General features: G+C 53.6%; 1 protein-coding gene across 1 annotated transcript in view; it reads left to right on the forward strand.

The window, feature by feature from the left end:
• The window catches only part of PRMT8 (protein arginine methyltransferase 8), a 70,024-nt gene extending 55,266 nt beyond the window's left edge, over positions 1–14,758 (forward strand). Inside the window, exons 7-10 of the mRNA XM_061124060.1 lie at positions 1,145–1,260; positions 7,227–7,377; positions 13,746–13,867; positions 14,675–14,758. Of these exons, the coding sequence (XP_060980043.1) occupies positions 1,145–1,260; positions 7,227–7,377; positions 13,746–13,867; positions 14,675–14,758 (473 nt within the window). The remainder of the gene's footprint in view (positions 1–1,144; positions 1,261–7,226; positions 7,378–13,745; positions 13,868–14,674) is intronic.
• Positions 14,759–15,290: the final 532 nt, after the last annotated feature.

Genomic DNA, 15,290 nt, shown 5'->3' on the forward strand with positions numbered 1-15,290 from the left:
TTTCTCATCTGCTGTATCAAGGCATCCTCATGGGGTTGCTGGAGAAAGTCAGTGATGGATCTGGCCAGGGCTGGGTGATCAGTCAGTGGTAGCAGTGATGACCATCATTTACCGGTGATCTGGCACCATCATGGACTTCCTGGTGGCTCAGATGGTGGAGAATCTGCCAGCAATGCATAAGACCTGGGTTCAGTCCCTGGGTCAGGAAGATCCCCTGGAGAAGGGCATGGCTACCCACTCCAGTATTCTTGCCTGGAGAATCCCATGGACAGAGCAGCCTGGTGGGCTACAGTCTATGGGGTTGCAAAGAGTCTAATATGACTGAGCGACCAACACTTGGACCATCAGACTTGCACTCATTGACTTCCAAATCTGCACCCTGAATCCGTTCCCTGATTAAAGCATGTTATGAACAGCCCCCGGGGGCAAAGGGCACTGCTGGGCTGCTCTGCGCCCACCTGGGGGATATGTCTCACAAGATGGGTCCTTAGTGAGGACATTGTGGTGTATGAGAAAAGCAAGGCCTCTCTTGGACACCCCTGCTCCCCACCTCACATTTTGCAGTTGAGAAAATGAAGGATCAGAGGGGCAATGAGATTTGCATGAGGGCCTGGCTAGTAAGAGGTGGCACTGGGATTCTGAAGGCAGCCTGTTTCATGAACCAGGAAAGCTCATGTTCCTTTCTGCCTCATGAGAGCTTCAGCAGGTGGGGATGGGAGGAAGGAGAGAGATGGCCTTCCAGGCACGGGGTGGGATGGAGCCGAGGCAGCGGAGTAGAAATGGGGACGGTGGAGGAGAGTATTCATAGGAGATGCTGAGGCTCAGAGAGAAGGGAGGAGAGCAGATACGAAAGAGTCAGGAATCTGGGTTCTAGTCCTGGCCTGACGCGAGTCTAGCTGTGTGACTTCAGAGAAGTTTTTCACCTTCTCTGACCTTTACTTTTCCAAACCCTAAATCGGGACCTGTGCACATTAGATGGTGGGAACCAACGTTTGGCACTTTGTGAAACTCTTCACCAGGCGAACACCTCTCCTGTCATCAGACCGGGGAACACGAGCTGCTGCCCACCCTCTAGGACTCAGAGGGGCCCAGGGACTTCTGGGGGTCCCGCTGCTGGCCCTCACATCTCGCTCTCTCCCCACAGGGTGGGAGAACGTCTATGGCTTTGACATGACTTGTATTCGGGACGTTGCCATGAAGGAGCCCCTGGTGGACATCGTGGATCCAAAGCAAGTGGTGACCAACGCCTGTTTAATAAAGGTCTGCAGACGGGTCCTGCATGGGCCTGGGGGTGCGGGAAGCCGTCTGTGCCACCTGGATGCTCGGGCCTAGGGTCAAGGCCATGCAGGCTCCTGCAGGGCCCCAGGCTTCAGGCAAGGCCATCTCGGCTGGCCGGAGCCTCCGGCAGCCCAGGTTGACCAATGAGAGCAGCCACTGGCCCTGAGCTGTCAAAAGAGGGCCAGGGGACTCCACGGTGACGCAGGTGGGGGTGGTCAGTGCGTTTCTTCTGGTGATGTGAGCGGGGCTGTGTGTTGGGGGTCTGGGAGCATCAGAGAGAAAAGTCCTGGAGGCTCAGGTCGGGGGAAGCCCATCCGTTCAGGGCAGGACGGCGGCTTTAGGGAAGAAATCCCTAACCTCAATCTGTTATGCAGTCAGCGTCACACTCCCCTGCTTCCAAGCGTACCTGTGACAGGGCCGGGTGGGGCTCACTGCGTCCCGGGCCCCCTGGTTTGTACACGGCTTCACGTCTCGTCCTCCACGGCTTTCTGTGTTCAGTGCAGATGGAGAACTGCTCACCCGGTCCTCCCCCAGGGCATTCCTGTTACTAAATTTCCAAACACGCCAACTTTGCTGTGTGCTTGTGCACTCACTCCTGTCCGACTCTGTGACCCCATAGACTGTAGTCCGCCAGGCTCCCCGGTCCACGGGATTCTCCAGGCAAGAACACTGGAGTGGGTTGCCATTTCCTCCTCCAGGGGATCTTCCTGACCCAGGGATCGAACAGGCATCTCTTGTGGTTCCTACACTGGCAGGCAGATTCTTTACCACTAATGCCACCTGGGAATCCCCTTTTGCTAGGGTACCGAGAAAAGCCCCCCCATTGACCTCACCATCCTTCCAGCCCCACACTCCCGCAGGAGGTAACCACTGTCCATACAGTGGGTTAACCTGTCCAGCCCTTTGTCTAAGTATCTGTATTTACATATGCTGGTCTGTCCTCCTGACACGAGGAAAACTCCTGGTACTTGACTGCTTTCTTCAAGTCCAGAAAGCCATCCATTTCACAGGGTTCAAGTTCACTTTTTAATCAAAGAATCTGGGTTCATTGTATATGCGGGTTCATCGTGTCCGTTGTCTTCGGCCCTCCTCCCAGCCCTCATTGTGCTGAAACACACCTGTCAGCTCTGGTCCAGCGAGCATCACTGCAGTTCCAGGAGCTCTGGTGGATGGGACAAGGAAGAGCCCAGGGCCCCTGGGGGAAGGGAAGCTACCTGCAGGGTGAATGCAAACCTCTGCTTTGTCCGGGCGAGAGCCCGGGGACTGTGTTCCTCATGAGGAACACAACCCTTGTCATCTTGGATTTAGAAGGGACCCCAGAGGACAAATAACACTAGGCGAACCTCATACAGGTCCCATCAAATAAAGGATGCTTGCCTGTTATAGCACCCTGCCTGAGAACCTTGGCCTCATGCTGGTGGGTTTTGCTACCTGTTAGCTTGGCCGGTTCCGAGTCCAGGCAGGACTGATGATGAGTAAACATCCTTTTATTTCTTCCCACCAGCCCCTCTGTCCATGAAGCTTCTTCCTTCTGGCGCTCCAAACAAGGTCCAGCAAGCTATCATGTGCTTAGTTGCTCTGTCATGTCTGACTTTTTGCGACCCCATGAACTGTGTAGCCATGGGGGTCTACAGGACAGGCTCCTCTGTCCATGGGATTCTCCAGGCAAGAATACAGGAGTGGGTAGGCATTTCCTTCTCTGGATCTTCCCAACCCAGCAATTGGACCTGGGTCTCCTGCATTGCAGGCAGATTCTTTACCATCTGAGCCACCGGGGAAGCCCAGGTCCAGCAAAATACACCCCAAATAATTCACCCATGGTGCAAAACATTCCTGCAAATATTGTAGTATGGGTGGAAATCGCCTGGTGCCATTGAATTTGCCCAAATGGCAGATGGCAGCTGCATGGAGCCATGAGGCATTTGCCCACACGGGATGAAATTCCTTCCCAGGTCACTCTCCGCCTCAACCTGGCAGGGGTGGCCCAGCCCTTGTGCACGTCCTCTGCTGGTCCTGGACTGGCCTGCTCTGTCTCCCCTCCTTCCTCTCCCCGTCCCAGCTAGGAACAGGCCAGGGTCTCTCCTGAGTGCAGCCTGGGCTGGGGGCACGGCAGAAACTGGAGCTCCGGGCCCTCCCCAGCCAGTCACCTTCCTTCCTGCGCGCTCTGAGGAGGGCAAGGTCGGCTGTGTTTGCTTCCGCCACCAGGAGAGCCGTCCATCAGCTCTTGCTAATGTGCTTAGCACTGTCTTCCCGGGTCTGTTGGGAAAACACTTGCCCTTCTTCACACACTTAATTGCTATTTTCATCGCTATTAACGTTGCGGCTTGTGACACTTGATGATAATTAAGACTCTGTTTTGACCAGCCTTCTGCTCTGAGACATCCGTTTGTAACATGACTTAGTGGGGAAAGCAGCGGCCCGGCTCCTCAGAGTCACCGATGCCTGCGGAGCCCTGTGCTTGGTGGGGTGGCCTGAGGCCCAGTCAGGGGGTCCCTCCGGGGTCTCAGAGCTGCTGCTGCTGCTGCAGAAAAAGGAAGCTTTCTGGCAAAAGGATCAGGGCTCTGGGGGGTAGGTGATGGGTCTGACTCTGGAGACTTTGAGTCTAAGAGGAGGGGGGATCCAACCCAGAGGGCCTTGTGTCTCTGAGGCACAGATGGCAGGGCGGCGGGCACTCCAAAAGAGCAGCTGCCCCTCTGTCTCACCCATTTTAATGTATATCAGACTTTCAGTCTGGACGGCTTTTGTTCCGGCAGAGGCCCCTCTTTAGAGGCAAATGTCTGGAGGACCTAGAGAATGCTGTCAGCATTGGCGGCTGACATTTTGTTGATGGACATCTGAGACCCCCATAGAGACAGAATCCCCGATAGATGGGGTGTGTGTGTGTGTGTGTGTGTGTGTGTGTATGCGCGCATGCATGCCTGTGTGCTCTTGTGCACGCTGAGAGTGGTGAGGAAGTGAGGGGAGGCCAGAGGAGGAAGGGGCCAAGTCCAGATGAGTCACACAGCCTACTTCCCAGGTCCCTCTCTGTGTCCAGGCCCAGAGGCTGGGATATTTATAGGTGAGTCCTGGAAAGTTCTGGAAGTCTTTAGATCCAGGGAGTGGCATAGTTTGAATGCATCTTAGAGAGGTTGGTGGGTTGGTCTGAACCCACTTCAATATTCTTGCCTGGAGCATCTCATGGAAAGAGGAGCTTTGGGCTGCGGTCCGTGGGGTCATACAGAGTCGGACACACCTGAGCACGCACAAATTCACACTGAAGGGGAGGCCTGGGGGTGGATGGGAGGGAGAGTCATCAGGTGGGAAGACAGTGTTAGGAGGAAAATGATGAGTTTTAGGGGCCAGGTCACACATGGAAGGCACACAGACCATCACGTCCAGCCCCCGGGTCTAACGAGCTCCGGTCTAGTGGTAGGGATGGGGGCAGAGGCGGTGAGACCTCTGAGCTGAGCCAGAAGCAGTGTACAAAGACCAGGCTGGGCTGGTGGCCAAGGGCACCCAAGAAACAGGGACAGGGACCTTGGGAGGAGCCTGGAGACAGGCGGGCTGGCCCCAGTGGAGAAGGAGATGGAGAAGCCAGTGAGAGTAGACACCATGAGCCCAGCCCTGGAGACTGAGCTGAAGGCCTCAACAAAAACCCAGTTAAGCTCTGGTGCTCTGAGAGTTGTTGGGTTGGAGGGACCTCCAGACTCGTGCATGGGAGGGATGACCAGTGTTGTGAGCTGACAGGTGCTGGAGCTAGACACGCTTCCCCGATGGGGCAATGGCCCAAGCTAACAGGGTGACATAGAATGAAGGACCCTCCCCCCTTCACCTTGCCTCCAGCCCCCGCACTCTGGTCTCAGGAGGAAAGGAGAAAGATTCTGAGAGGGACTCAGTGGGAGAGGGTCTTGTCTGCCTAACGGCCATAGGGACCAGCAGGATGGGTGGTCCTTGAGGTCAGAGGCTGCTAGAAGTGGGGCTTCCCAGGCGTCACAGTGGTGAAAAAGTCCACCTGCTAGTGTAGGAGATGCCCACTCGATCCCTGGGTCAGGAAGCAACTGAGCACACACACAGCACACAGCTGCTAGAAGTGGGTCCCTGGTTGTGTCCAACTCTTTCCAGCCCCATGGACTATAGCCCACCAGGCTCTGTCCATGGACTTTCTCTGGCAAGAACACTGGAGTGGGTTGCAACTTCCTCCTCCAGGAGATCTTCCCGACCCAGGGATCGAACCCGTGTCTCTTACATCTCCTGCATTGGCAGGTGGGTTCTTTACCACTAGCTCCACCTGGGAAGCCCCAGGGAGGAGGGAGAAGGAAATCACGACTTAGAAGAGGCCATTTACACTGGAGAAGAGAAAGTTGGAGGATCCATGTGAGCAGGAGTGGGCATTGGCTTGTTCCATGGGTAGAAGTTACAGAGGAGGGTTTTGAAGCCAGTGAGAGCAGGACCTACTGACTGGAGACATCAGGGGAGGACTGGCCACCTGGTGGGCAGTGAGCGAATCCGACCTGTGGGTACTCAGGTGTCCAGGGCCACTGACTTCCTGGGGATGCTCTTAGGGCTCTCGCATTTGCAGGGTAACAGGGGACCACCTTTCTAATTCCAGTGGATTCTGGATGCCTGACCTGGCCTCACAAGGAGTCCTTCTTCCCCGTCCTTGGGCTCTAGAAGCATAGCATGGCTTATCTGAAGTGATGTCACCGACTCCGAGGGCTCCCACAGTCCCCTACACCAGCACTCACACTCTCTTCCCAACCAACAGGTCATCGGGTGTTGTAGCTGCCACCCTGCACCGTAATAGAGCTCTGGGCTGGCCGCCGCATTGGCCTCACCTCTGCCTCTGTCCACCCTGTGGAGGCAAGACTTGGCTTTGAAGGTCCTGGGATTCCTTTCTTCATCCTAGAAACCTGTAGAGATAAAAGCCTCTTTGTCTTTCCTACCCCCTCCCCTGAGACCCCTCTCTCCTGCTTATGCCCAGCACCTTCCATCATCCGAGTCTCAGGCACACCCTTGGGAACCATTCCCAGGCACACAGCTGTCTGTCTGGCTCGCGCAGAGCTTTCAGGACAGAGGTCCCTGCTGTGCAACCCAGCAGGGGGAGGTCCCCCCTTAGACCTCCCCGAAAGTGGTCCGGATGCCTGGGGAGCTTTGTCCTGTCTCACTGGGGCTGGCCCACGTCAGGTCAGCATCCTCTGCCCAGAGAGAACACCACACTGCAAACCATCATTCATGACTCCTGCTGCCAGCCAAGATTGATTTTCAGTCACTTCCTGGCTGAAACTGCTAGAGTTATCAGTTCCTTGTGTTCTCCATTCCCAGCTAGAACCGAAAAATTCTTGCCTCTTATTTCCTCTTTTTATGTATTTAACTGTCCGGCTGGTGATAAATGGCCAGCAGACTTCCCTTGGCTCAGCCTGTGACTGTGTGGGCTCGGTACTCAGGGCCTCCTGTTGAAGGGAAATGAGTAGTCAGCTCTGCTGGAATCTGGGAGGGCTTGATGGAGCAGGTGGCTGCTTTAATGCAGTGGGTCTGGGGCACCCCACCTCCCTGCCCCACCCCTCAGAATTTGCCCCCCAGTACGGGGCTTCCCAGGTGGCGCTAATGGTTAAAAACCCGCCTGCCAGTGCAGGAGACAGGAGACACGGGTTGGATCCTCGGGTTGGGAAGATTCCCATGGAGAAGGAAATGGCAACTCACTCCAGTATTCTTGCCTGGAGAATCCCATGGACAGAGGAGCCTGGCAGGCTACAGTCCATGGGGTGGCTAAGAGTCAGACAGGACTGAGCAACCGAGCATGCACACATGCATGCACGGAGCAGACTCCACCCTAGAAAGGATGGGAGAGGTTGTGGGGAGGGTGGTGGGTGGGCCTGGCATGTGGTCCCAAGAAATGTGACACCCAGGGGAGTCTGCGGTCTATAGTCTCCCCGGGGGATGACCCGCACTCTCTCTCCTCTGGACTGCAGGAGGTGGACATTTACACGGTGAAGACGGAGGAGCTGTCCTTCACGTCCGCCTTCTGCCTGCAGGTACAGCGCAACGACTACGTCCACGCCCTGGTCACCTATTTCAATATCGAGTTTACCAAGTGCCACAAGAAAATGGGGTTTTCCACAGGTGAGCCTCCTGCTGGCCTTCCAGACCCACCCGACCTGGTGCCCAGGCCCTGTGAGACGTGACCTCCCCAGCCTGGACGTGGGGCAAGGGCCGGGGGGCATCATTTGGGGATCCTCACTTGGCACCTCGCAAGCCTCTCCAGTCCTGGAGGAATGGCATGTTCCCCACAGTTCAGGCTGCTAGAGGAGAAGGTAAAAAACTGTAATGACCATGGCCAGAGCTGAGAGTCAGTGTCGGGTGGGCAGGGGCAGGTGTTGGGGCTGCCTTTTTGAATGCACGCTTATTCATTTAGTGTTTCCTGAGCACCTCCTGTGTGCAGGAGAGGTTACGGAGGGGAGTGAGACTTCCTCGTGGCAAAGAGCAGGCAAGAGACTTACCTTAATTCCTCACAGAAGGGCTTCTTCCAGAGTCGATGTCTCCTGACCACCAAGACCAGGGTCCTCTGGTCTTTATCAGCCAGGCCAGCCCTGGTGCCTCCTCATCCTGGGAAAACCGGAGGACTCCAGCCCCGGTCATTATCAGCTGCTCCGCTTCCTTTAGGAGCTGCAGACCAGTTTATCTTCTTGGTTTGTGGGAACAGCACGCAGCGGGTGGGATATTTCACCTGGATCTTGAAAGATGGGTGGGATTCAGCCTTTCAGTGGTGGGGGGTGGGAGGCAGTGAGGCTGAGGAGGAGCCTGCTGGAAGATCATGGCTATGACTGGAGGCCAAGGGTGGAGCCACATGGCTGTGTCTCCCTCTTCCATCCCCCGGATTGCCTCCCCCAGGGCCCGCCTACCCTGCTGCCGGAGATGAGAAAGTCAAGGGGCAAGGATTCTCTGGAAGGAGTTCTGTGTCTCTAACGCCTGGGCTCTAGCCCTGTGGCTAGCTCCCAGCTGTGGTCTGTCTTTCCCTGAGATGGTCTGTTTCTGGTGGATGTCAGCGTAGGGTTTTGGTCCAGCGTGTCATGGATCTCTTACCATCTTTACCAGCTGGCATGGGTTTGGTGGTCAGGTTTACTCAGACCCTCTGCACTCTGATCGCCGAGGAAAGCGTATTTCCTCTTTGTGTTTAAGGACCCCATATGTGCAGAAATAGATTAATCCTAACTCGTGGCTCATGACATATTACTGTGACATACTACCATGCACGGTTCACTTTTTGCTTATGTTTTAATTAATACAACAAACGCTCGTGAACTTGCCACCTAGCTCAGTAACTAGATTGTAAATGAAGTATTATTAATTCGAATGAAATAGTGACTAGAAGTAAGTTTATTATTAGTAGAATGTAAATGTATTAGTTAATATCAAGAGATAAAATATTGTTAATTAGAATATAAATATTAAACTGAAATACATTATTAACAAGCATAATACAATAAGGTTTATAATTACTAAATGTAAGTCAATTAATTCAGGAGGCTTCCCAAGTGGCTCAGTGGTAAAGAATCTGCCTGCCAAGCAGGAGACATGGGTTCGCTCCCTGGGTCGGGAAGAGCCCTTGGAGTAGGAAGTGACCTGCTCCAGTATTCTTGCCTGGAAAATTTCATGGACAGAGGAACCTGGTGGGCTAAAGTCCATGAGATCACAGAGTCAGACATGACTGATCACACAGGCGACTAAATTAATTCAGAGTCCCCTTATCCCACTCCCCACATTGCCTCCAGCTGAACATTATCCTGAATTTTGGGTTAATTATCCCCTGCTGTTTTTAAAAAGTTGTTTCATGTGTATGTGTAGACCTAAATAAGGTATTTTTGGTCTCAGCTAGCTTTGAACTTGAGTTGAAATGCAGGTTGTTCTAAGTGGTTCCTCCCCATGGGCCCCCAGGGGCTGCAGCTGCTCCAGGAGACCCTGGAAAGCACATCACGTTGTGCAGCTTGGAAACCATCCCTGCTAACGGCTCTGCCCGTGTCTTCCCCTTGAAGCTCTGGGCAAAAGCTGTTGCGAATGGGCACAGCCACTCAGAGCTCTGGGCTGTGCCAATCAGCCGGCAGGCCCAGTGGCCCTGCCCCTTGGACATATCCTCTGCGGGTGGGGTAAGAAATGTGAACTGGGCCCCTCGGGGAGACTGTGTGGGTGGACGGGCGGTACTGAGTAGAAGCAGGCCTGGGGTTAAGTACTAGTTTTTCCAGGAATCAGCAAGGGAGGGCGGCGGGCAGTGGAGATAAATTTGAGTGGGTCCCTTTCTGGGCCTTGGGCTCATCATGAGTGAAATGGCCAGGTGGACCTCAATGGCCTGGCATCCCCTTTCCCAGCTTGGCTTCCCTGTGACACCAAGTCAGCTTCTCAGGTCAAAGACGCTTCTTCATGCACAGTCTTGAATTCTCCAAAATGTTTGTGAAAGCCCTAGGGAATAGAATGACAGATTTACAGCTAGAAGAAGTATTAAATTCCAGAAAGAACTACCATCCCCTTAACCACTGGAAAGAGACCAGGAGGCAGGATTCCACTCTGTCTCCAAAAGCACCAGGAAAAGTCTTCCTGTGAGAGGGCCCTCTGTTCATACCCACTGGCCCCTGTATGCCCCACTCCCAGCCTCTGTGACAACCAGTCACAACTCCCACTGGATGTTATGGCCAGTTACCCGAGTGTCTTCTCGCTTAGGTTGTCGGATCTCATGGGGCAACGCTGTACTGGCTGCTGTTCCCCACTTTTAGGACCATGTCAAGCAGATGATAGGCATCCTGAGTGGATGTCTGCTGAATGAATGAGCGAACACATGAATGAGTGAGTGAATGCATGAATGAGTGCATGAATGACAGTATCATCATAATGGAAATTTAAAAGCCACTGACATGACCTTGATGGTTGTAGTTGGGACGAGGAGGGAGGGAAAGGCCTGTTCACTGACCAACTCTCTGGATGTCGTGGTCCATAGTGATGCTGAGTTCTCACCCTTGGGCCCAGCAACTCTCTGGGGAATCAGTCCTACAACATTCCAGACCAAGAGAGTGTGGCAGCCCTGCTTTATAAGCCAGAGCCATAGTTGTTGGATAAATGACATGATATACCATTTTCCACAAAGAGTGAATAACCATCTAATGCAATGGCTTAACAATACCCTGATCTGGGCCTGATATGTTATATATATATATATATATATATATATACATACATACGTACATACATATATACATATATATATATGGTGACCATGCAATTCATCTTTCAATTGAGGACAGTTTGAGAGTAAAGAGGAGAGCTCTTGATAATTACGCTGGGAACATGGACCTGGACGCAACAGGAGGTGGTCACACTCAATGTGTCCTACCCCCCTTCCCGTCTTCTAATCCTCACAGTCCTTCAGGAGATAAACCTTCTGTAGATGTAGAGCATGGGTGCCAGGGTCACAGTGCAGAAGAAGACTGGACACTGGGCCTCTTGTTTCCTCATTAAATGTCCTTTCCACTGATACCTACCCAAAATATGTATAGGACATGAAGGACTGGGTCTGCACAGCCATTGCGGCCTTGTTTGTTTATCTACACAAGATATTTATGTCTTGGCAAACCTGCCCCCTTCTCACACCCTACAATTACTGATTTCAAACCCCTAGGACCAGAGTCAAAACATCTACATTGCAATCAGCTTCTCCTGGAGACCCTGATGGAGACCCCAGATTGAAAAAACTGCTTTAGACAATGAGTCTGTGGACCCATCACAGAAATGAGATGTTTGGGGAAGTTCTTAACCTTTTGATGTTGATGTTGAGGAAAAAAAAAATCCCTCTCCTGCAACTCAAGGCTGGCACGTTTGGGGGGACCAGCATCAGAGGCGGATGGTCTGGGCTCGCTGGCTGGCAGATCTGAGTCAGTGAAGTCTCTGGGAGTCTCCCAGGGCATCTGATTAGGAGACAGAAGGAAGCTGCTGGAATCTCTTTGCCTGAAGGTCTTTAAGAACAGGAGAGGCACCTGTCTGGGCTGATGTGGGTGGCGGTGGGGGCGAGAGTGCTGTCAGTCACTCACTGCCATTCTCCGCACACCCCAGAAACTATCTTTTGACAATTCGTTTAGGTGCTGTTGGCAGAGAAGGTACTGGGAACAGTTGGACTTTGCCCATGGACAGCAGTATGCCTTGGAGGCCAGGCAGGCTGGATGTGTTTGCAGATTCACAATCTGAGCAGGACAGACTCCACGTTCATGATCCTCCTTCAAGCCTTTCCAAGTGCTCAGGCTGCTTCCCCTCTCCATGACCTTGACTTTGCATCGATTTCCCAAAAGCACACATTGAAGGTTACTCAAATCTGTATTCAAACCACTGACATTTGATCAAGCCAGTCTATTACGAAGGACACAGACAGACTCTTCACCACCATTAAAATAGATCCTGAGGGTTGAATGATCTTGATCCCACTGGGGGTGCAATAAATCTCCAGGCAGGCTGTGTGTGAATTCCTTCAGGCTGGACCACCAGTGGCCAGTACGACTGAGGGACAGCCCCAATTCTTCCTGCGAATTAAAACTCTGCCTTCTGATGATGCCCAGGGCTTAGCCTTTGTTCTGTCTCCAAAGCCATCCATAAGGCCACAGACTTTTCAGGTGACAGCCTTTGAAGTATTTGAAAGGCACTTACTATGTCCTCCCCAAGGCTTCCCACCTTTAGCTCTGATTGTAAGCAAAGAGTGAATCAGTGTTCATGAGTCACGCCTCCTAGTGGAGGAAGGTAAGAGCCTGCAGGACAAGAGGAACTCTTTGGTTCCAAAGTCTCAATGTTGGTGAACATCCCTGGGTACCTTGAAGCCTCACAATAGACCCCCTCTGGCTTTTTACTATCTGTCATGTATTCGGTGCTCACAGACCTAGCAAGTGTGGTGATGGGCTCCAAGGGTATAATAGTAATAGTCCATCAGACCCCTGTCCTGATGGAGGTTGCAGTCTTGCAGAGACTACAGAAAGTAAAAAGAGACAGAGATGGTTATGCAGCAGTGTGACTGCTACAGTAATCACACGGGCTCAGGACACCCTTAATCCAGCTGGGTGGTCAGGTAAGGCTCTCCCGAGAACTGACCTTGGAGGATGAGGAAGGGAGAGGCTGGTGGTTAGGGAGGGAAGAGTGTCCCAGGGATGGCAGCTGCTGGGCAAGGACCACTCACCTATTCGTAGAATTTGTCATGAGCCCAGAGGATGGATGGGATCTCACGGGAGGTGCAAGTGTCAGTGTGGCTTTGGTTCATGCATGAGGTGTGAGCTGTGGACCAGCGTTGGGTCCGTAGAAGGAGAATCATTCTGAATTTTTATCCTATCTTGGTAGGAAGGCTCGGCTAAAACCCCACGGTAGGCCTAAGCCAAGGGCAACAGGATGGGTTATAGCAGGGGTCCCCAACCTCTGGGATGTAATACCTAATGATCTGAGGTGAGCTGATGTAATAATAATAGGAATAAAGTGCCTAATGAATGTAGTGCACTGGAATCATCCTGAAACCATCCCCCCACACCCGGTTTGTGGACAAATTATCTTTCACGAAACTGGTCCCTGATGCCAAAAAGGTTGGGAACCACTGATCTAGGACAGAGAGGCAAGCAGAGAAAACTGTTTGTAGGGTTGGAATATCCATGAAATTGGGGAAACTGGTTTAGCCGTGGAGTTGGCGTGAGTGGTGTCATTTAACAGGAGACTGGATGGACTGCCCTCCATATCTCTCCCCTGAACCTGTCTGCAAGTCTTCACTCTGTTGAACCAATGAAACAGCAGCATTTTGAGATTCATTTGTGTTAATACCATCCTTGGTATGACCTTGTAATGTCAGTTTGTTTCTCCTCTGGTTTTCCACTAAGATCCTCAGTCTGGAGGGTGTGAGGAGTCGATGACAAGTTGAGCCCCGGGGCTGAGTGGGGAGACCTGCCAGAACTTGGAACAGGCGCTGGCGCTGGGCGCCTGATTCAGCGAGAGGGCTGGGCAGGGTGTTCAGAGTGTTCCAGAAGAAACCCAGCAGCTTCCAGGTGGGGTCCCAGCTCTTCTCGAGACATCTCTCTCTCTCTTTTTAAAAAATACTTATTTATTTGACTGCGCCAGGTCTTAGTTCAGCACATGGGATCTTTAGTTGCAGCATGTAGGACCTAGTTCCCTGACTAGGAATTGAACCCTGGCCCCCTGCACTCGGGGCTTTCCTGGTAGCCCAGCTGGTAAAGAGTCCACCTGCAATGCAGGAGACCCCGTATCGATTTCTGGGTCAGGAAGGTCCGCTAGAGAAGGGATAGGCTACCCACTCCAGTATTCTAGCCTGGAGAATTCCATGGACTGTATAGTCCATGGGGTCGCCAAGAGTCAGACCCAGCTGAGTGGCTTTCACCTTCCCCTGCACTGGGAGTGCAGAGGTCTTAGCCAGGGGACCACCAGGGAAGTCCCTGGAGGCATCTCCTCTGACTCTCCCTTCTCTCCCTCAGCCCCTGACGCCCCCTACACCCATTGGAAGCAGACTGTCTTCTACCTGGAAGATTACCTCACTGTCCGGAGAGGGGAGGAGATCTACGGGACTATATCCATGAAGCCAAATGCCAAAAACGTGGTGAGTGCTGAGGCAGGGGGTGGGGGGGGTGTTGTTCGGGGGGTGGGGGGGGAAGGTATTGGGGGGTGGGGAGGTGGGGGGTGGCGCACAAAGGAGGAAGGACATGGAGGGGGGGGTTCCCCCACTGGCTGGCTGGGGGGAATGTAACAGGGGAGGTGGTAGAAAGGCAGGTGTGGATGTAATGGCATCCTAGAAGCACCCCACCTGGACCCCTTAAAACTGGAGAATTGGAACCCTCCTGCAGGGCCCCCTGAGACCCTCCCAGCCATGAGGGCAGCTTCCAGCCCTTGATGAGAGGGGTTCCGTGAGCAGAGGCTGTGGTCATGGGTTTCACCTCGTTTGGGATGAGCTGAGCCAGGAAACCGCTGTGTCTGGTGGCCTGGAAGACAAGTTCGCATTCCTCCAGCTGGCCTGGTGGGCTGGGCCGTGTGGTTTTCTCTGGGCCCGCCCCCTCACTGCCCGGGGCCGGGCACGGGCCCTGCAAACGCCAAGGTTGGGGTGGGGTGGGGTGGGGGGGGGGGGGTCTGGGGTCTCTTCCTCTGAGACGCAACCGCTCCACTCCTCCAGAGTTGAAACCGGAGGGGACATCTCTATATTCTAACAGGAAGGATTTAGGTTATAAACCAACGACTCTCCCAAGAGGCTCTTTTCCCAAGAGCCTCTGGAAGAGGGTCGTGAGGGCTGTTTGTGGGGTGTCCTGAGCTGGAAACCCTTAGCAGCTCAGAAGCGCCCCGCACCTACCCGCAGGCGGAGGGGCGTGGTCCCCGGGCTCCTTGGCGCTGACGCCCGACTCCTCCTCCTTTGCAGCGAGACCTCGATTTCACAGTAGACTTGGATTTTAAGGGACAGCTGTGCGAAACATCTGTATCTAATTACTACAAAATGCGTTAGCACATGTGGGAGGCTGCAGAGAGTGAGCGAGCCAGCCCGGAAACTCGCCTCCATCTGCAGCTCGGCCACCAGGGACCCTGTTTGCAGGACGACACGATCCATCCTGGAGTGCCCTCGAGACTGGTGAACTCCGCCGGCCTCCCGAGGGCCCTGCCCCTGGACCAAGGGCCCCCAGCCCCTCGGCTCTGCTCCGGGGGGCCCTTCTCAGAGGCTCTGTTTTCCTGACCTTGAGCCACGGCCAGCGCGGCAGCCGGGCCCCGATGGAGGAGTCCACGCGTGTCCCCATCGTCCTCCTTAACCGTGACTCTTGGATCCTCAAGTTTTGCATGCTGCAGGCATCTAGGTCAGATTGCTTCTCTAGAACCTGGAGACTAGTGTCTTTGATAGCATAAGCCAGACTCTACGTGCGTGCGGCGGTGCACGTGTGCGTGCGCGGATAGCTTCCCGGTTAGTTATTTAACCCCGCGCACTTGTACTGTATGTGTGTGCAGATACAGTCAAGCGGCTGACGTCCGTGTTCATCACAGGAGTG

The sequence above is a fragment of the Dama dama genome, chromosome 22, assembly GCF_033118175.1.
Source record: "Dama dama isolate Ldn47 chromosome 22, ASM3311817v1, whole genome shotgun sequence".
Lineage (NCBI taxonomy): Eukaryota > Metazoa > Chordata > Mammalia > Artiodactyla > Cervidae > Dama > Dama dama.